At 38.3% G+C, this 21,602-nt stretch overlaps 1 protein-coding gene across 3 annotated transcripts in view; it reads right to left on the bottom strand.

Moving 5' to 3' along the window:
- Nucleotides 1–2,158: 2,158 nt before the first annotated feature.
- The window catches only part of Nrm (neuromusculin), a 159,287-nt gene continuing 139,843 nt past the window's right edge, over nt 2,159–21,602 (bottom strand). Inside the window, exons 18-23 of one of the 3 annotated variants that reach the window (XM_071713190.1) lie at nt 17,214–17,656; nt 15,321–15,431; nt 14,211–14,332; nt 8,638–9,237; nt 5,378–6,228; nt 2,159–2,291 (exon numbers count right to left, since the gene is read on the bottom strand). In XM_071713190.1, the coding sequence (XP_071569291.1) occupies nt 5,380–6,228; nt 8,638–9,237; nt 14,211–14,332; nt 15,321–15,431; nt 17,214–17,656 (2,125 nt within the window). In that variant the 3' untranslated portion in view covers nt 2,159–2,291; nt 5,378–5,379. The remainder of the gene's footprint in view (nt 2,292–5,377; nt 6,229–8,637; nt 9,238–14,210; nt 14,333–15,320; nt 15,432–17,213; nt 17,657–21,602) is intronic. The other 2 variants (XM_071713197.1, XM_071713202.1) reach the window with 2 other exon arrangements.

Raw genomic sequence — 21,602 nt, 5'->3', positions numbered from 1 at the left:
TCGATAAATCTTTTTCACAATTCTCTCTATATAGATGGTTACAAATCTTGATAAAAATACGAAAATTTTGTTGATATAACTTAATTCCAATCGAATTGTATAGAAGTCTAATTTGAAACTTTGCAAAGATTTAATATTCAATATCAAAGAGACATAGAAAAAGAGATTGATGATCAATTGAATTTCCGCCGCAGTAAAATCGACTTTAAATTGATCAAAGAATTCATAAACGAAAGAAAGTATTAAAATTTCCAGAGGAATCAATGGCACCCGGCATGTATATCGATGAATAGAGCGAATCGTGATTTGAACGCAAAGCGACGCGATTGAATCGATCGGAACACGCGTGCGGTAAAAGAAAAGCGATTTGCAATGGACCGTGGAGGGATGTTGACGAATAAAAAGATACGATAAGACGTATCACCACAGAAGGGCGGAAGCCTTGTTCTATTTGGTTGTATTTAACATTTACGTTGTAGTAAACAGTATAAATCACCATTAAAATCGTAGGCGCGACCGAGTCTGTCGTCAGACTGCGATTTTATTTTAGCGACATCGAACATGCGTCTAACATATATTTTTCGCGTAATTTATGCTCTCGCGGTAAGAGGTAAGTGAACACAATTTTACAAACGATCGCAGAGTTGGTTTTTTAAACCAATACTCGGTGAAACGTATTATCATAGCTAATTATTCATGATTGACGATAATATTAATTAACGATTATAAGGATACGTTATTTACAAGAAGATCCTTGATGACATAAATACTGGACTGTGTGTGATCCGCGATTAAGCGGTGATATTTGGTTTATAGTCGATCTGTACAAATAACTACTCATCATTCTTGTAACTTACAAATTTACAAACACATTGTACGAAGATATTCGAGAATAATATGCATCAACAGAATTATATATTCTATCGCCGCTTATCAATAATTGTATAACAATAATACGGAACAGAGAGATGGGAATTACATTTTTGGCTGCGATATGTTTTTCTTCTTTTCTTAATTCAATATTTAACAAGATCTCCTCTTCTATCGCCACGGTTCGCGCATTATCTCCATAATTTGATCCCGGAACACATGCCGATAGCTTATATAAATGTACAATTGTATCAATAATCTCGTATAAAGGTATTTATAAATTTACAGATCTCCAAAAATTTTTTTAAAATTTTGCCACATGTGTCCTACCAAGTTCGTACATCGTCGTGTGTCCGGTGCGAGTGAATAAGAACGAGTTTCCGACCTTTTCCCTCAAACATTTACATTTTACTGTGTATAACCAAAGTTCTAATCCCATCTGAGAAGGTCTAATTTTGTAATATAGTGGCATATGAAATATGGCATGTGAAATGATACGGAATATTGGAAGCAGCGTAATAACATAAATAATCGCATTACATATAGAAAGAGAATATATTAAACGTATATTTATCTGAACAGACAGTCCTGGATATTCCCTTAAAGCAACCGAACATTACGTAAATGTATTTGTAGATATGCGATTGTGTATTTCGGCTATCTGTAATGCGAAGGATCTATAGCTTTTTGGATATCGAGAAAATCCTATTACGTTCATTTCAATTATGCAAAGATACGTGATGGGACCATAAGTGGTAAAAATTAGATTTTGAGGTAAATAAAATATAAGCATTATTTTTCCTTCGTGCAATGTTTCTGACAAGATCTTCGATCGTAGTAGCTGGACGACACCAAGACAAGCGTTTTATTTAAAACTTTTTAAAACTTTTTTAAAACAGAAGCATTCTGCGGATAATTAATTTTTAGCGAGAAAAATTTTTTTTTATGCGCCTGCCAAATTACGCCCGTACGAACAAACGTATTACGCGGCGCCGAGTCGTAACTCGTTAAATTCGCTCCACATGAGAATCATAATCCTATAAATTTATTATGGCAACGTGTGGTCTCATAGAAATCGAATTTAGCGAGTTTTAACGAATTACCTATCGAGATATAGCACGTTCAATGCTAAATGTATCTTATCATTGCATCTCCCCGAGAAAGCTGAAATAGGATCGCTATTAAATGAACAGTGAATGGGAAAAGGGTTAAAGCAGTTCCTCGTTATCGTCCGAAGCACCGTACATCTGCGGCCTCCTGTCCAAAAGTCGCTGCTGTTGTTGAGCCTGTTGTTGTTGTTGTTGTTGCTGCTGCTGCTGCTTCTGAAGGAGCGCGATACTGGCGGCTTTATAGTTAATCGGCCCATACGACTTGTAGTCCACGTCCGCATAATCGAGATCCGAGAATTCCGGCTTGAAGGGCTGCATAAACAGAAAAGCGTGACGAATATCACGAAACGAAAATGCACTCAAACAATACAAATGAATAAAGGACAATCCTGGTCTTTCAAGTGCTTTTCAGGATGTTTTCGATTTCTCAGTTTCACAGCGAAATTCCGCTTCCGTAGAAAATTAAATGAATTTTATTTGGAATAAATTTTCGTTGCCGTATCAACTTAATTCTTGTGTTTATTATTTGTATGTTTAATCAGTAAAATAGATCTTTATTGCTTGGATAATTCTGCAAAAAGATTATTATCAAGATTTTATCTTGATAATAAATAAATGTCCCTTAAATTTTTGTATTGTTTGGGTTTTAACCGTGCTGCGCGGACGATTGCACACACGAAAGTTTTATGGCGGACTGTTCGTGAAGTCTCGTAACAGACCCCGCTCTGCAAGCGATCGACAAATGACTAGTACCATTTCGGGTGTTAAGCTTTCTCGTTCGTGATCGATGTCAGTCAATTAGACAACGTCTAAGGCGCGCCTAAAGCGAGTACGCGAGTCAAGGAGAGATCTTATTGAAGGGCTGAGAGAGAATTACACATACAAACGGGCTATTCATTGCTAAACCATCTGGCAGATAATCCTCTTATTCTTAGCTCACCAATTGTTCAGATTAAGTATAGTCATGATAAGTGTTATCATGCTGCATGCTAGTCTCGCCCCATATACATGTATTAAACTGGTATTGCGTGGTTCGGAATTTGAGAGGATTGTTGTTCGGACTATTATACTCGAATGCTGCCTAATTGGTACGAAGCTCTTATTGTTGTACGTAGCAAGAGCGACGATTATATTATAGTAAACCGTGATGATCTACAATTGACTAAAACTTACGTCTGCAGTATGAATGTAGAGTAGTGCAATATCATGCGACGTAATAAACCGTAATCTCGACTACTTCCAAATTATTTAGCAGATGTCCTAACAACTTCTTTTTCTATCAAGCAAATTTGTTTCTAGGCAATAAAATATGCGTTGGGCGTATTGTATACACGCTTTCAACGGGATTGAAATAATTTCGGTAACGCACAGGAGACTATATATATACGTAAGCAGGAATTAAAAATAATTTGCAAGAGAATAGCACGTAAACAAATATGTTAATTCGAAGATATTGAGATTGTTGTGATTTTACGAGTAAAGCTACGAGCTCGAGTTCGGCATCCCTCGCGCGAGCGGCGCAAATACATTCCGTATTTGTAGTGATCTCGAATTACGTTATATGTGTAAGCAGCGTGACATACTCCGTACAATGTACCTACAGGGCTTGTCGGACGCCAAATTGTCCTAGTAAATGTACGTATCGCTCTTTGTCAGCGGACCCTCCTACGAACAAACATTGAGATATACAATTGATATGGTATACGCATGCAACGATCCTTCCTCGCCGCTCGCATTGCGCTTTTTACGTCAAGCTGCCTCACGGGCAGAGTACGTTCGCGGGAGAGATACAGAGACATGCAAGATGTACAGCGACCAAAACTGTTTTGACAATTTAATTTATTTTCAATTCGTAAACAACATAAAATTATTGACAGTTTGTACGAGGGAATTAAAAAAGAGTATAAATAATATTTACGATAGAATAAAGCAACCGCGAGATGAAATGTTCCCTTCAAATCGTCTCGATTCGTTCTATCAACAACCTCCTATCAGCTTGTTTAGATTTCAGATAATGTGTAAATATTGTGCTGCTCCTTGCTGCTTTTTATTTAAAAAAATAAAATTTACGACAATTCGACATTACCTATAGAAGTTTGCGGCGTAGAGCCTGTAACCACACGACGAAATAGAACAAAGCAAACTGCGTCAGCAGTCTATACTGTATAGTATATATTGTGTATCCGTATCTAGGATGTCTTGAAGTTCGATAGTTTCAAACTTGATAGAAAACACCAACTTGATATTATTACTCAAGTCTATTTAGGATATCCTAGCTGTTATATATTTTGCGTTGGGTTACGTTTATCAAATTGGATAATTTGCTTCTTATAAATCAAATCAATATAATATAATATGTATGATCGCAGATGTAGTACTATTGTCGGACTTAAGTTTTATGGGGATGCTCAAACTGATGCGCGATTTCAATCTTTCGTATTTGAACGGTTTCTTATTACTCGTAGAAATACACACATAGCTTTTTTTATGGATTGGATATTTCTTTGATTGAATTAAATATTATTGAAAACAATATCTATCTGCTTGCAGTAATGCTTTATGTCGCTCAGTATTATCGTTTTACGCATGAAGTTTAATAGTATTATATTGATTTAAAGCGCACGGGGGATTTAAAAAGAAATTGCGGGAATAGTATTCAACTCGAAAATGAATTCTAATAGAATTACATATACGTGTATATAAATATACATATAATATTATCGTTTCTATCTCGAAACATTTCGAACCACGCTGTGCGTATCGTCAAACAATTCGTATATTGAAAAGGGTGTGTCCGATGTTATTATAAGGTAATGTTATATAATAAATTATAAATTACATTATAACAATATAAAATTATACAACATGTAAATTACACAATCTTTTCCACGATATATCAATTAATCTTCCGTATTTATCAAAGCATAGACAGGAGTTGATATGCCGTGCGTTGTCGAATTAATATTAATTCAGATGCAAGAAGAGGAAAATATCATAAAACCGTACCTGAAAAACAAACAAATGCAAATAAATCGATGCAAAAGCAATGGGGCAGCTACAGATCAAAATTAAAAAAAGTCAAGATATTAGAATTGTAGAAGGATACGTGGCAAAGGATAATTGGCAAAGTAAATAGTGTAGAAGAGAAAATGAAAGGAAAGCATATTAATTTATTACCCTACCTTTGAATACGACGTACGTAGAGGAACATCTTAAAGAAATCTGTGTTTGACACGCGCGGGTGCGTTACCTTTAAGACGTAATAGCGTGTACCGAGCCTCGGGGCCTTAAACAAATTGCTATACGACATTCCTTGGGGGGAAAAAAATGTGATCGCCCGCGTTCTTCGAAAGAACATCCGTGCCGTTGTGCATCAGCAGAGATTCGGGATGACTAACCTTTAGACATCGATCTCCTGACCGACATCCCGGAAGTGAAACTCGGCATACTGCATTATCGTGGGCGCGGATGATATGCTGCGGGTGTCGCCGAGCCTCGTCTTCGACGTTTTGCTGCGATTTTTCGCGTCGCCCGCGTCCGATGGGAATTGAGGCGTGTTATTGCTGTTGGTGCAGCGATTCGACTGGTGTTCCCAGAGCGGCGGCGGCTGCTGCTGCTGCTGTTGCCGACGCGCCAGCGCCGAGTTTGGTTTGTGATAGTCGGTGGAGCACTCCGCGATGTCGTCCTCGTAGTAATGCGGATACGAGATCTTGTACATCGTTTCGGGCACGCCCAGATCCGGGATCTGATGGAAGCTGGTCTCGCAATCGGGGGTGTCGACAAAGGAAGCGTTGCTACGCCGCGAAGAAGAGTCTCTGTCCCTTTGCCGGCTCTGCTTCGACTTGCTCCGATCGCTCGACGTACGCTCGTGCTTCCGGTACTTCCGATTACGCTCGTTCCGCCGATTCGTCGCGTGCCGACGCGTCGACGATTGTCTCGCGTCGTGATTGCCGTAATTTGTCTGCTGCTGTTGCTGCTGCTGCTGCTGCTGCTCCTCGTCCCGATGCACCGCAGGCAAGTGATTGCCAATGGTGGCGGCCTCGTGGTGCATCAGGGTGGACGGCCGGCTGTTGTTAGTGTGGACGAGGGAGGTCTGCAGGGGACTAGCTATCGAGGAATGGTAGAGGCTGCGCGTTAGTGGCAGTGTTAGTTGGTTCGAACTGTTGCTCGGTAAGGGGTAGCTGTACTGCTGCATCTCCTGCCGATGCTGCTGCTGGTAGTGTTCTTTGTAGTTGTATAGGCTGTCGGTCTGCAACAGGTACGGTTAGTAATTGGAACCAGGCAATTCGGGGGACGCGCGAGTGGTTAACGCGACGTAGACGTGTGCATGAGAAAATCGGACGGTTGGAATCTGAGATATTACTTCTCGGTTTCTTAATATCGGGGAAAAAGTTCTGTACAAATCTGTACATCACAACGTGTTGCGTGAAATATGGAGCATATATATAGAGTTTAATGTGTATGTAATATAATATATGTATATCTAAAATCTCTATCACACATATATTTTATCAATAGATGCACGGGATTTTACATAGAAAATTTGATGTGCAAATACAACACGTTTAAACAAAATAGAACTTCTGGTGTTCATACTTTAAGGCATAAAGGATTTATAAATTATTGTCTGCATGATAGACTTTTCGAATATTTATCGCACGCTCGAAAAATTCTTGTTGACAGTGTTTATTGGTTTACCTATATATCTGATACAGTGATAAAGGTATTGTGCAAGGTTCATGCTGCAGATCGAGAAGTGAAGAGAGATATTTCCGTTGCAGAGTCGCGCTGTGAATCTTTTATATTGTAAGTGAAAACAAGAGAAGACAGACACGTCAATGAAATGATCGCAAACCTCGAAGTAATATCCCAGGTTTATCGGTGTTCGAAAAACAATAAAGAGCTCGTGTGATTGGTTAAGCGTGTGTGACAGTGGAAACTTACTTGACGCGCGGCCAACATGCACAAGGGCGGTCGCTACATAGATGCCCGGATCCAGCTTAGCAGGGAAAATATGATTTCCGATTATAACTCGGCTTCCAGCAACTCTACCTCCTACTTGCTTGAGAGAAGCTGCTGTTTTATATCTATTACGGACACGTAAATCGTACTCATGCAGTAGGCGCGAGATGCTAATGTTACTTCGGTGCTTAAGAGGGAATGGATTGATGTCTCGCTCGTTGGACGTTGCCGCTTTACACCGATCGCATATGGCAACTTTAGCGATTAGTTATAAAGTTCGATTAAGAGAGTTACAAGAGTAATCGCGTTCCCGAGATGTGAGAATCGGTAAAATGCCGTGAATGGTGCTCGTAAAGTCGCTACGAGTTCATTATAGTTCGTAGCCTTAAGGAAATCAGATTATAATCAAATTGCTGTAATAAAGATGCAATGATAAGGGAACAGCTAGATGGAGGAATGTTTTCTATCACAGACTACATATTATACATATAGCGTGACTACTATGACAAATTAAAATTGGTAGTACAACAAACAATTATATGACAATTGTATGCGAAATCTACAAGCTTCTACAAATAAAATGAATAATATAAAATCCTTAGATTTTAAATGAGTGAATCGTAAAGGTTGCTAAAATTATGATAAATATCATTAGTATACTAACAGTAAAAACAATTTTGTTTTCTAATTTTATCGGAAAACAAGTTAATCTAAATGAAATAATATGGTTTGAAGGCTAATTATAAACTGACTATAGATAGATGGTTCCTGTGCGGTTTTAGTATTGCGTAATTGGATATGGTCTTTTATCACGAATTTTGTATTTCATTTATAATTAAATGACAATTATTATTAATTTTAACAAGCTGTTTTGTTTCATTGCTCAAAATTTCTTCATCTCTAATTAATTAGATATTAATACCTAATAAACTAACAGCGATTTAAATAACATAGAAGAAAATAATAAAGTTTATATTATGTTGTATGATATTTGAAGCGAGAAGTTGATTCTTACAATTAGACTAATAAAATTCTGACTAATAAAATTTGTTGTGTTGTGTCCGTCAAACTATGTGACAGAGATCAGTATAAATTAAATCGAATTTAATGTCTCTTTGCATCACACTTAGTATTTCAGATCAAAATACATTTACATAAGTATGCTTTATATATTCCTTCCCATCATTTTATATACATTCTCTTCACGAGTTCTGAAGTAACGGTCGTTATACCGTGGCTATAAAGAGCATTGTGTTGCAGCCGCAATACTTGATGAAATACACCGCTGAGAAAGCCTTGTATATCAAAATAACTTGCATCAAAGCTTCTAGAAATATTGAATTCAACACATCCTTTCTGTACTCCTATATATATATTTTTCCTCTTCAATTCTATCTCTTATATTCGTCATGTTTCTTACTAACAACAAGTATTTATGGTCACAGAAGTGCAAATGGAAGGAAATATTTAACAAAATTATAAATCGATGCGAAATGTATTTAAAAATCTGACTGGCATAATGGCATAAAAATCACGATTATTAATATTAAGATCAGTGAAGAAGTACTCGACAATACGAGCCAATGGCGATAGGATCGATCGAAAAACGGTCAGCGAAAAGCTCGCCCATGGCAACGTCCACGAGCGTCATCGGATGCGGGGGGATCTTATCATAGATCATCAGTAGTCGACAAACCTTAAGCTTAGGCAACGAAGCGTTTTTCGGCGGAAAAACGGGGGGAGGGACATTTTGGTAGGTGTGTTTGGACGGATCGGTTTTTTTCGGCGTCCTCGGCGCTGGTATCGGCGGCGCCGACGGTGACGGCGGCGGTATCGGCGTCGCCGGCGCCGATCGGCTCGTCAGGCTGATCGATGCCGACGCCTGGCTCAGGGTCAGGGACGGCGCGTCCTCCATCGACCGGACGATCGTCGCGATTGTCGCCGTGCTGTCGCTCCTGTGCGGACACGTCTTATAGATCGGTATCGCGTATAGCTCGTACTTCCTGCGGATGTTCTCGTGCCGGCGGCAGAGCCGCAACGAGTAAAACTGCTGCGAGTGCTTCTGCTTGCGCCGCCGCGGCTTCAGGGTGTTGTACTTAAGCACCGGCGAATTGCTCCTGGGCACGTTGTAGACGTTGTAGTGGGGCCCCAGGTGGCTCATGGTCGACTCGTAGCCGGAACTGCCGTCGCAGAGACTGACAGCTCTGCTGGGTGGCCGCGAGGAACACGGCGAGGTCGTGATGGAATGCAACGTGCCATGCAAAGCCGAAACTCGGGCAAACTTAGGAGTAACCAACTAAAACAAAACGCAGCCAGCGGCCACCACTCGCATATACACACATAATCCTTTGGCCTTCGGTTCAGTTTGTTTTGCTTTGGCTCTAGTGTTGATTAACGTTCGATTATCGCACATCGTCGGCACCGACGGCCCCTTATCCCCGCGGGTAATGACGTTTCGGCGATCGCGATGATTTAATTAGCGACGGTGAAGTCGGCTTCATAGTAGTAGATTGCCTGGAATATACGGCGTTTCCTCGCCGTAGGACATAAGGAGGCAATTTATGTCAATTTCTGAGTCGCTATTGGCATTTTGCACGAGTACCACTGATACAGTTACGTCGCTTCCTTGTAGTGATTAAGAGAAAGTTATTCTAACGTTATGCACTTGATAACGACATTTCGACGAGGTTCGCGATTGTAACAATATTACGTTCCGCGACGACAAATAGCGATTGATAGACATTGAGTCGTGAACTATTGGAGGACTTTTTAGAATAAGATTATTGTTATGTATCGATTATTCCTAACACAATTTTCTCCCATTTCTGTTACGCCAAAAAAAGTTATTAGATTATACGATTTATTAAGTTATGACGAGTTTACGACTGAACAGAGAAAGTGTAATATTCATATTTTTTTCTAATTTTACCTGATAACAATTCCTGCAATTCCAAATCGAAATTTTGTCACGTCGATAAAAATTAACAAATGGTTGAAATTTCTTCCAGCAATACCGTTTAAAGTAATCACAGTTAACTGAAATATAACGTGGCAACACTTGGAAAATGGCGAGCCCTATTGTCGATACGTTTAGGACAATCATCCACCGGGCATCGGGCCTTGATTATCGAGTGGCCCATGCCAGCAACAGTGCTTATTGCCTCTCATTGAATTATACGTTGATTGATTCGAATTGCGCGCGGATTGTGAATACTAGCGAATTAGGTAAACCGATTCGGCTAATTTCGCTCGGCGCGCTTGCCAAAATGAGCTTTGCGTTTATGAATGTTTGTGATATCGAATAGGAGATATTTTCCGTCAAACAAAGTTAGCCCGGTATAATTGAAGGTTACAGAATGGTCTGTTAGAAGTCAGAATTCACAGTTCAACTCTAGATTTACGCAAAAGGCGATTGTGAGAGCTAAAAATTATAATATGCACGTAACTGTATCAGCAGATATCTAGCATCTATTATTTACTGCCTCAGAAATTACAGAATCTATGATATTTTATTTCTAGCTCATCTCATGTAATTCATTGATTGGAGGACATAAACTACAATTATTATTTTTACTGAATTCAATACAATTTTCAATACAAAATTATTTATTCACAATCTTAGCCGAATTTTTAATAGGTTTAGATAAATTCAGTACTCTTACGACAATCTATACGAATAGTCGATTTCAGCGATATTAAATTAATTTTATTGTTTAGTAATGAAATAGATTGAAATAAATGAAAAGAGAGAACTAACTTAGAACTCTCGATAAACCAATAAAGTTAAAAAGGGCATTGAGAGTATCCAGTTGTTGGTGCATAAATTACCAGATTAATAGTATTTTATTTAAGATTAACAATGCTTAGTGATATGGACATTTTGGCTCCGTTTTGAGCCACCTTCAGCAATGTCTCAAAAGAAAATTAATATAAACTTATAGAGTTAAGTATTTCTCATACTCTCTTTAAGCCACAGATGAGTGCTTCAAGATTGAAAAGTCAAAAAGCCATATAATTTCATGTTGGAAAGTTAGCGTATAATTAGATTAAATGATTAAATGTCTGTAATATGATCAAACTCAATCAATGGCTAGAAATTGAATTTAAAGAAATCAAAGTTAGTTCACCACAGAACGTGAGTGTGAAATTAAAGATGTGGTAGAAGATTACATCATTTGGTCATACGTGATAAAAAAGCAATTTATAAATTATAAAAATATTACTATCGAAGACGGTAAAAAATATAAGATAAAAACTATGGAAACGGCTAACGAACAGCAACTGAAGGAGGTTGAATAATAAATAGTAGAGTAAAAAAAAGTCATTATTATGATAGGTCAAAACAGTAAAATAAATAAATAAATAAATAATAACGGTAAAAATATTAAAATGGTAATACACTATATGACTTTTTACTTTCCAATCTTGAAATACTAATCTATGGTTTAACGGAGAGCATGGAAAATAACTATAAGTTTATATTAATTCTTTTTACAATGCTGAAGATGGCCCAAAGCGGAGCCGAAACGTTCGTATCACTATGCATTGTTAAATTTGAAATAAAATACTATTAATCTGACAACTTACGCACCAACAACCGCGTTGCACTCTTAACGCTCTTTTTTAACTCCACTTTATTAGACTGAAATAATCTACCGCTACTTTTTACAGCAAATATCGAATATGCGACAAAACGCTGCGATCTCATTACGATTACATTCTCGAACGAGGAATGCAAGTGGCGTCAACGTTATTTTTCATTAAATGCTGACAGCCAATTCGAACGTTAATCGACACAAAACCGTCGGTTTCGATGAAAATAAAATCACGCAGTTATTCGTGTAGTTTTATGGTAAAACACAATTTATTGGAAACTCATTGCAACAATTGCTTTTCCTAGAAAACGTTAGTGTGAGCACGAGTAAAGATAAGAAGAAAAAAAGCGTACACAGAGTGAATTTATTTCTGCCAAAGTAGCAATACTTGTTACACTCGCACAGCACTGAATTACCTGTCCACAACGGTGCTCTTTTTTTCCGGTATATCGATTGGGCTATGAGACTTCCTAATAGCTAGTAAAAGTATCCGGGAATTCGCAAAAAAATGTATCGAGGCAACGCAAAAGAATTAATAGCATAGCCACTTACTTGCTAAGAATTAATACAATTTCGTTTACTTCTCATTGGCAAATTATCCCCGCGATTTTATCAAACTGTTAAATTATCGTTTTGCAATTATCTGTAAGACAATCGATAGAATGATTATTGCACAATTTTACGGATATATTGCACGAAATTACGTAACAAGCAGTAAAGTAAAGGCAGCCAGTGCGAAGTGCGAAAATATTTGAGTAATTAATAAAAAGTACTTAAAGGCTAAAGAAAAAAAAAAACAAACTGATCAATGCGTCGATATAAAACACATTTCAGAGAAGCGTGTGTATTAATTTTAATGAAAACATTTTGGTTTTGATCCTCAGTTATTTTCCTGCGTGCAGAATATCGTTATAAGGTTTTACACGAATAAAACGCTTTGATGATATACCGAATGAATCAATGTTTCACTCAACACATGCATTTCAGCAACATCGGTTTTGTACGATTATTGCTAAAAGCGGTGCGATTACGAACCTCAAATTTGCAACTAGATTGACGAGCAACGATTGTATATTTGTTATTGCAAGATAATGACGGTAAATTGTCAGTCGCCACCATTAATTACTCCCCATTAATTTATCTCAATATGAATATTACGATGTAATTCGAAATGCATAAATATGCGGTTAGAGAAATTGAAATCCTTTCAAATATATAAACACATAAAATATATAGTTATATATTGTAGAGAATTGCGTTCTCTCTTCGTCGGGATATGACGTCGATTTGGCATTGTCATCTTGGTGAATACGGATACAAAGAATTCATAATCCTCGTTGAGCCGAATTGATGCTACGAGAAGTAGAATATCCTTTGTAGAAGACTTGACGATTTAAGATACACATTTTGCGCTCAATAGGAACGCGATGCATTGAGGTTGCTTGAGACGGTTAAAATTTGCATTGTAATCTACACAATGTAATCCGATACGTTTGTAAGGCAGAAGAGGCTTACGTTAGATAATAATAACTCACATAATGCTAAGAGTATACCAGTACAAAGAATAAAGTGCTCTCGCTCTCGTTGTTTTACATACAATTTTTTTCTATATACGTATGCAGGAATTTCACGTGTAACAATAAGTTCTAGCTATTGAGATATCTCTTTGTATAATCGCTTCGTGTGCATATGACTTGTCGTAAAGTCCATTATCTCGGAAAATTTCACGGCTCTTCTGGTACGTAAAAGACTTCCGACTCGAATTATTCAAACGCAAACAGAAAAGGAAGTCAGTTGTGAAATGGTGAAATTAATTATTTAATTTCGTCTGCTCGACGAATCAATTAACCGCGATAACAGACGGCAACGAAGTGGGCGGACTCGTGAAAAGGGAGGGGGATGACGGATGCATTCGCGCGGTAGTTCGATAAGGCGAGCGGAATATCATGAGCTCGAGGACTAGCTATACGGCCTCTTAATTGCGAAATGATGATTCGGAAAGTTATACTGAGAAGTAATATTATAGCCATTATAAGGATTGAACGGGGTTTCGGTAGCTGAGTTCGGTAACTCTTACAAAGTGAAGCACGAGCAATACGGAGGTACCGTATGTCGGAGCAGTAAGGCACTCCTAAGTGCCGAGAGGGTCTTCGATAGGCGAAGGGGTTGCACGGTTGAAGGGTCGCGCTAATATCTACCCTCTTGGCCTTCCACCGCATTTCACTTGCTATCACCTCTCGAATGTATTTGGTCAGAAAGGGATACCGTTAATCGACGAACTGTTCACGAAACTTGGCTAACTGGTGGAAATGCATCGAGAGGGTATCAGTCCTCTCGCTCGAGATCGAGCTCGCTCAATGCGATTCTCTCGAATCGTGCCGTTCCTCCAGCACAATTCAAGACGAGAGTCAGACAAAGGATCAGTTAAATATCGAAGATGGTGTTCTTGAATTAAAATGTTTCTTTTTTCTTGCGTTTTAATTCAAAGAATGTTGATATCTAATTTTAATATCTGATAATATTGCAGATTGATTTTTTGCGACTGACACGTTTGCCATCGTTATTTTTTCAATAATCACGATAATATGCGAGTTGCAAATCGAGTATAGCTCATGCGGTTTGATAAAGTGCTGTCTGTTTTTTTTTTTAAATAAAATAATGAAATTATACTAACCTTGTTAGGTGGCGCTTGGATCCCGTGGAAAGGTAAATTTTCGTAGAACGTCTTTGTTCCGGAGTCGGGAAGAACTTCCGACACGCTGTTCACATGATTGTTATTCGCGGCTTGATTGGGATCTGCAATTGCAAAAAAAAAGAAACGTCAGTAACGTTGCATAAATTGTCGCAAGGTAGATTGTCGACGACGATGGTAAACCCGACGATCCACAGAAACTGTGTTCCACCAAAACATTCCGACTTAATCCAATCAAACGATGAGCTTCTACTAGTAAGAAAAAAAGTATAAAAGATAGAACAGTGTAACGAGATAATCGTAAAGCCCCAAACGGAATGGAATTCCGGATTGGATTCCACAATGTAGACACGAGATTAACAAAGTCTGAGCAATCAATTGTAATTAATGCACTTTCTATAATTTATTCTTAAATTTTTAATTCATATTTCTATTTTTTCTTATTACTATAATCACGATGTTCACTGGAAACATATCGACACGCAGCAGAATGATAATGTCGTGTAGCGTGTGTAGTTGATAAATAATTATCACATATCTACTCATCAACAAAATCCTCTTGTACAAAGGATTTTGACGTTGCGCATGATAAGAGAATTTATGTAGTTTTGATCATGTGAAAAAGATCGAGAACAATATCGCGATGAACGTTACCGCAGAAGAAACGCGCGGAATTATAGGCTACGGTATAAATCAGAAAATCGATAACATCTGTGATTAATAGTTGTTGTGTGATAAGTGAAATTTATGTGGCCGATTGCCGTGTGTACTTTATGCGGAACTATGAATTCTTGCGTGCGACGTGTGTTATCACCTATAGCTAAATATCCTTCTATTGCGTACAGTACACTAACTGCGGCATTCGCGCGTATGTTTGTGTTATCTCTGTTTTCCGTATATCCTTTTTTCTGTCCGGTGATGTATGTGTATTTTTACGTGTACAGCCATAAAGTACCACATAATTAAAAAAAAAAAAGAAGAAATCTTGCCAAAAAAGGAAAAGGGTTGGGAAGGATTTTAAGTCAAAGTATTAGGCGAGCAAATCAAGTTGCAAGCATGCACGTTGTGTATAAATATTATTTTTATGCATACCTGCTCCGGGTTTCTTTCGCTTACGAGACACGTTGCCACGATTTGGCTCGTAGGATGGTTCCACGCCGTGCAATATCCGCTGCCGCGGTACAATTCTCTTGTAAGTCACAGCTAAGAAACATATCAACAACAAGCGATATCAAACACATAAAGCCTCCTCTCATGCGACAGCTTAAGCAAACATAAGTTACCGCGTATATTAAAGAATACATAAAGAATAAATGGAATATTTATATCAAATTGTAAGGTTGTCAAAAAGCAATCACATGAAAAGGCTAAAACGAGACTTAGATTATATGATGTTCTTAAAATTAATGTGTTTCATATTTCTCTTGTAATTTAAAATGGAACACTTTATATGTAAAATTTTTAAATTGTGCGTGCGTCTGTGTCTAGGAAATATAGAGACATTTGTTTTTATGACTTCAGTTTATGATTTCTCTCTACTTTTAGAAAATTATATTGCACATTAAATACAAATAAATAAAAAAAATCTGATTGTACATTTAACAAAGAAATAAAGAGACATGAGAAAAACATTTAACAGCCTTTTTTAGAGCATACAAAAATGATAAATTATTTTAATAAAATCCGTGCTAAAAGGTACTTAATATTAGAAAATAATATAAAAACCTGAAAATATCATTGACTATATTAACATTTTTGCGTTAATGGAAAGTACGTGAGCATATATTTTTGTATTAAATTTAGAATGACATGATATTTAATGTGTACTTTTTGACTAAAACACCTACTTGTTAACACAGTAGATTTAATCCTAGTATGCACTGTGTATTAAAATTTTGTTTTTGAACATTTTTATTTTTAATTTATAGACTAGCTAATAACAGTAAAGCTTTTGAATGAGCATCGTTCGAGATGTACTAATTGTAAGGTTGAACATCCCTTGGAACATGAAGTTCCTGCCGGTACCAGCGTGGAAAAGTTAGAAGGTTAATTACATGCCACATACGCAGCTGTGTGCTTAATGAGGCTTCAAAGTCGTCTGCGACGTATGTAGAAAACACGCACCACGTACTTTCCATGTAACACGGCGATGTTTTCATTAACTGAAATGTTAATGTTAACATAAAAGCATGTAAAAAGTCGAGAAAGAAAAGTTACGGGTTACGGGTAATGACGAGAGACACAGCTAAACATAAAAAAAATTGTGGAAAATAACGTGGAACGAGGTTCAACTAATGCACGGTAAAATCAATACTCTGAAGTATTGGCGAGATATAACTGAATAAATATTATTCATATTTTGTATAACAAAGATATCGATAAAACATCCTATTATAGATACTTGTTATTATAGTTGATAACACAGCCATCAGATCTTAAAAGCGTCATTATATAGAAAAATTAATTTAATACAGATAAAATTAATTTAATACAGATAATAAATTTAATACAAAAATATATGCTCACGTACTTTCCATTAACGCAAAAATGTTAATATAGTCAATAATATTTTCAGGTTTTTATGTTATTTTCAATGAAACGATCGTTATTAGCTTACTGAAAAGTTGGAATAATACTATAACATCGTGAACGTGGAACAGGTCAGAGGTACATTTGGTTGACTTTTGATGTGGAAGAGCCGTTTGTCCCACCCATTTGTATTCACAAATATTTGCATCCGTTGGTACGAGACCATGTATCTAGCTTACATTGTCATAAGCGTGTATCATATAATTTTTTGTACAATTAAAAGTCACATTTAGATAGCTCTAAGGTACCAAAATAGATCAATTCGAAAATCTTGTTTGTGTTGACTGTGCTTCCAGGCAAGCAAGCAAGTAGTTGCAAATACAAACGAGTTAACGTCGGACGACACGTCGCAAAGTCGCGGGCAAATAGCCTCGACTCCTTTCCTACTGCTCTTACCTGTCTTTTCTCTGGATATACCGGGCAGGGTGGCCTGCTCTTTGAGCTGTACGCCAAACATAGCTTTTATCTTGTTAGCCCGGGCGAGCATACCGTCCTCGTTCAGACTGGTCATGCTGGCTGTCCTCTGGGCGGTTTGATCTTTCCTACCGCGGCGGAATACCGCCCGCGCCGGATTACGGCCGATCGACGACGACGACAACGACGTCTCGTCGAGGAAGCTCTGCCTGAGCGGCTCGTCGTTATGTTTGCCCACTAGCTCGTTACGTAGATTAGCCTCGTTCGCGCGAACGCTCAGGCCGGATCGCAGGCTGTGAGTTCGATTGATGTGCACCAGCACGCCCGGCTTCAAGGGCCATCGCGGCGCGGGCGCCGGCGTCGGCTGCGCCGGGCTTTGCACCGAGTGCGAGGATACCGTCGGACTGGGCGGTCCACCGTCTGGACTGTATAACGATTGAGGTCACACGGGATAATTGAGCGGGTATATAAATGGGACGACGCCGGTGAGTTCTCAGTGATAAAATTAGAGGAAAGATCCAGGGGCATCCATTATAGTCGACCTTATAATGATAAATGAGATGTCCATTATAGCGTTGACCCGAGAAGGTTTTAAAGTAGATGCGACGCGTCAAATTGGACGCACAAAATCTTTTCATATATTCCATTGATACGAACGTAGATTATGCAGGATGTGTTAAAAATTTTTGTATCTTTTTAAGGAAAGTTAAATTCATAATTATTTTCCATTCCAAAATTTTTTATCGGTTAGAGATGCTAAGTTTTCATTTAATAGCCATTAAAAACTCTTTGGGGAATGACATCTACTAAATTTATCATTAGAAAATCATTGCATTGTCCCATTTATGCAAGGATCTCAATTATCCCACTTGACCCGAGAGTTGTCGAGTGAAGTTAACTGCCGTGCGAGAGAGAGTGGGAGAGATGAAAGATCAAATAAGCGAGAAAGCGGATAGAAAGATAAATCATTTGCCGAGAGCGGTCAAGCGTATTGCATTTGGCAAGATAATGAATAATGCTTTTTTAACAATTTTTTGAACAAGTATACCGTTCCATATTCTAAAAAAAATACTATAAAGCTTTGATAAATGAGAGTATATTTTCAGTGTCAAACTAATCCGTCCGCGAAATAAAATTTTCTCTAAGCGTCTCGGTGATGTTTTATTTTTAAGAAACAATGCTGCGTTCAGCTATCATACATCCCGAATTACATTATCTAAATGGGGAACATTGCGTGGCATGTCGTGTCTCCGGCGGGATCAGAGGACCTTAAAGACGGAAATAAATCTCGGTGCTAGAGAAATCCCCGTTGTAGTTCTACAAGAACGTTTGTCTTTCTTTTTCACTCGCGGATAAGGAAATTCTGATAAAGCGGATGTTTGATCGATATATTGAATCCCGTGAATAAATTCATCCCCGTTAAAATGCGCAACGATGATCAAGCGAAAGTTTATTTCCGTAAATCTGGAAAATAAAAGATATGAGCTTAATGGATTGTATCCTCTGTTTCATTGTACGCGCTTCAGACATTGCGTGCGTAACGAGCCCGGAATATAATTCATGTAACTAAGTAAGCTAATTATATTAATTGTAGAACTGTAAGAAGCGCGATATAACAATACGCGATTTAATCCGATTATAAATTCTCTCGAATAAGTTAGGATGACCTTTGCAGCAAATCTCCGCGGTAAATTTCACGAGTGCCGTTAAAAAGTTGACTAGCATTAAACTCGGAGAGCTGCAGAGGCGATATTGAAAATTATTGCAGCTCTACAGAGCATGAATATTGTTCCGAAGAACTATAATTGGCTTTCATAATCGTTATACGATATATTGTAAAATCGATAAAGAAATAAAACTGGTTTTAAAATCGTGTCCGGATTGCCATTGGAATTGTATATACGTGAACTTCGGCGCGCGAAATTTCGGAGCTACGCGGAACAAAGTTCTCAAGGGAATGGCAGAAAAATGTCGTCGAGAATATGAGAGTCGGGAAAGCGTCGTTGAGTATCGCCGTCAAGCGCGCGTAAGGTATAAAAGATTGCATCGCGGAAAACTACGATTGCTCTGGCACGATTCGTCGTACGACGTTTCCCATTCGGTATATTTTCCGCCAGTGACGTAGCCAAGGTTTACGAAGCCTTCCCGTAGATGAACTTAAAGAAGAAGTTCACCCATCATTTCAAACAACGTCGATCTCTGTCGCCGTCCTTCTCTCCGTCTCTTTTTAGTTCTTCTGTTCCTTATTTTTCCTGTCATTTTATCTACTATTTTTTATTTTTCCTTTTTCGCTTTTTCTCTTCTACGTCCTTCCTTTTTATCTTCTTTACTTTTACCTATTTTTATTTCATTCCCCCCTTTTCGTTTCGGAATCTTTGGTTACGCCCGCGCCATTGCTTTTTCGCTCGCCCATTTTGAAGCTTTTCCAGCACTTTACAGTTTTATTGCACGCTCCGTTTAAAGCTTGTCGCTGCGCTGCGTTACATCGCTCGTAGATCGAACTTCTCTCGGTGGACGGCAATTATCGATGTGAACGGCGTGCTGGGCGTGCACGGTGTTTGTATTGGAACTAATTTAATGACTCGTATCCGCTAAATCGGACTCCGGCTTAGGGGGGCCTTTAAGCTTATCTGAAATAAAATAATTTGTCGAATGCGAACGGGGCATGCGGCGGCGACATACCTTTCGAGATTCGGTGCACGTGTATCAAATGCACTGATATGAGTGCGGCGGCAATCCATCAAAAGGGACTTATCGCGATGTCATACGTGAGCATATTTCTTGTTCGATTTATCACAGAGCTGTGACAAATGAGTGGCACAGGGAAGAAGTTACGATGTGATTGCGAAATTGCGCATTTCCAGAGATCGGCCGATACACCAATGGGTACACACGTTAAACCGTGAAATCGAGCTAATTCAGAAAATGGAACAATTATCGCCCGCTCGTTATACGAAATAGAGTACGCGTGCAGCGGTTTAATGTTTCCTCTGTTTACGCAACCGCATAATTTGGCATATGCAGACCGAACCAAGATATCAAGATACAATCAGTTTATAGATATTGTAGCAATAATTTAAGACAAAAATTGCGGAGAAATCTTTTATCTTCACATGTATTTTCCAATAAAAATCTAGCAACAATTTAAGGAAAAAAATTGCGGAGAAATCTCTCTCTCTCTCTCTCTCTCTCTCTCTCTCTCTTTTATCTTCATATATATTTTCCAACAAAAATTTAGCAATGATTTAAGAAAAAAATTGCGAAGAAATATCTCTCTCTCTCTCTCTCTCTCTCTCTCTCTCTCTCTTTTATCTTCATATATATTTTCCAATAAAATGTAGCAATGATTTAAGAAAAAAAATTGTGAAGAAATATCTCTCTCTCTCTCTCTCTCTCTCTCTCTCTCTCTCTTTTATCTTCATATATATTTTCCAATAAAAATCTAGTAATGATTTAAGAAAAAAACTGCGGTGAAATCTTTTATCTTCAAGAAGCATACCTTATCATCCAAGTATATTCTGTTATTTACGATAATTCTTTCGACGACATTTTAATTATTTTCCAACAATTTTTATTACGTGTTTCTTTTTCAAAATTTAATATCGGACAATCGTTTTTCATTATATTAATACTTGTTATCAAAGGAGATATATCTACCCTGCATAGCGTACTACCTTGTGCTCGTGCAATTTCTATTTACTGCGAACAGATTTCTCTCCTACGTCTTTAAATGCCATGCAGGAATGAGTGCATCGTTCTACGTCCCGTTTAGACCCGGGGAAACAATTTGTACAGTGCAGTCCCTTTTGTCATTGTGAGTCACGCGACGTTTCTCCGTCAGTACTTCAACAATAAAACATCACCGACGCGTCCGCGTCGTGGCCGGTCGCGACGGTAGAATAAACACGTATGTTTTGTTTTATTCGAACAATTCTACGCTGAAACGTTATTTTTTTTAAATCAAGCTGGCCTCGTCTGGAAGGCGTGAGACCGGAAGGTACCGCATGTTTATTGAGCGCACGGGACGATCGGCCCGTTGTGTGCATTCGTTACAAACGGCCCCCTTGTAAACTTCCGCAGAAACACAACAATATCTCGGAGTGGAACCAACATCGACAAGAGAAAGGACTAAATTAAATGTAAACTCGGCGCGCAGCAGCTCGTAGACTTGCATGATAAGGCGCGTCGCCATATCGTTATTGTGTATCAAAAATGTTGCGCATGCGATGAGAGACCTAGCGAGACAGAGAGAGAAAGAGAGAGAGAGAGGGAGAGAGAGAAATATGGCAAAAATGCGGATGCATTCTTTCTAAAAATATCGTAGTAAAGAGGCCTTGAGCGACGGCGTTTAAAAATATTTTCCAAGCGCTT

This window comes from Temnothorax nylanderi, unplaced genomic scaffold (assembly GCF_030848795.1).
Source record: "Temnothorax nylanderi isolate EJ_2023f unplaced genomic scaffold, tnyl_v1.0 TNYL_tig0005_pilon, whole genome shotgun sequence".
Classification (NCBI taxonomy): domain Eukaryota; kingdom Metazoa; phylum Arthropoda; class Insecta; order Hymenoptera; family Formicidae; genus Temnothorax; species Temnothorax nylanderi.
The sequence above is the reverse complement of the archived record's forward strand: the minus strand, read 5'-3'. Positions and strand labels throughout refer to the sequence as shown.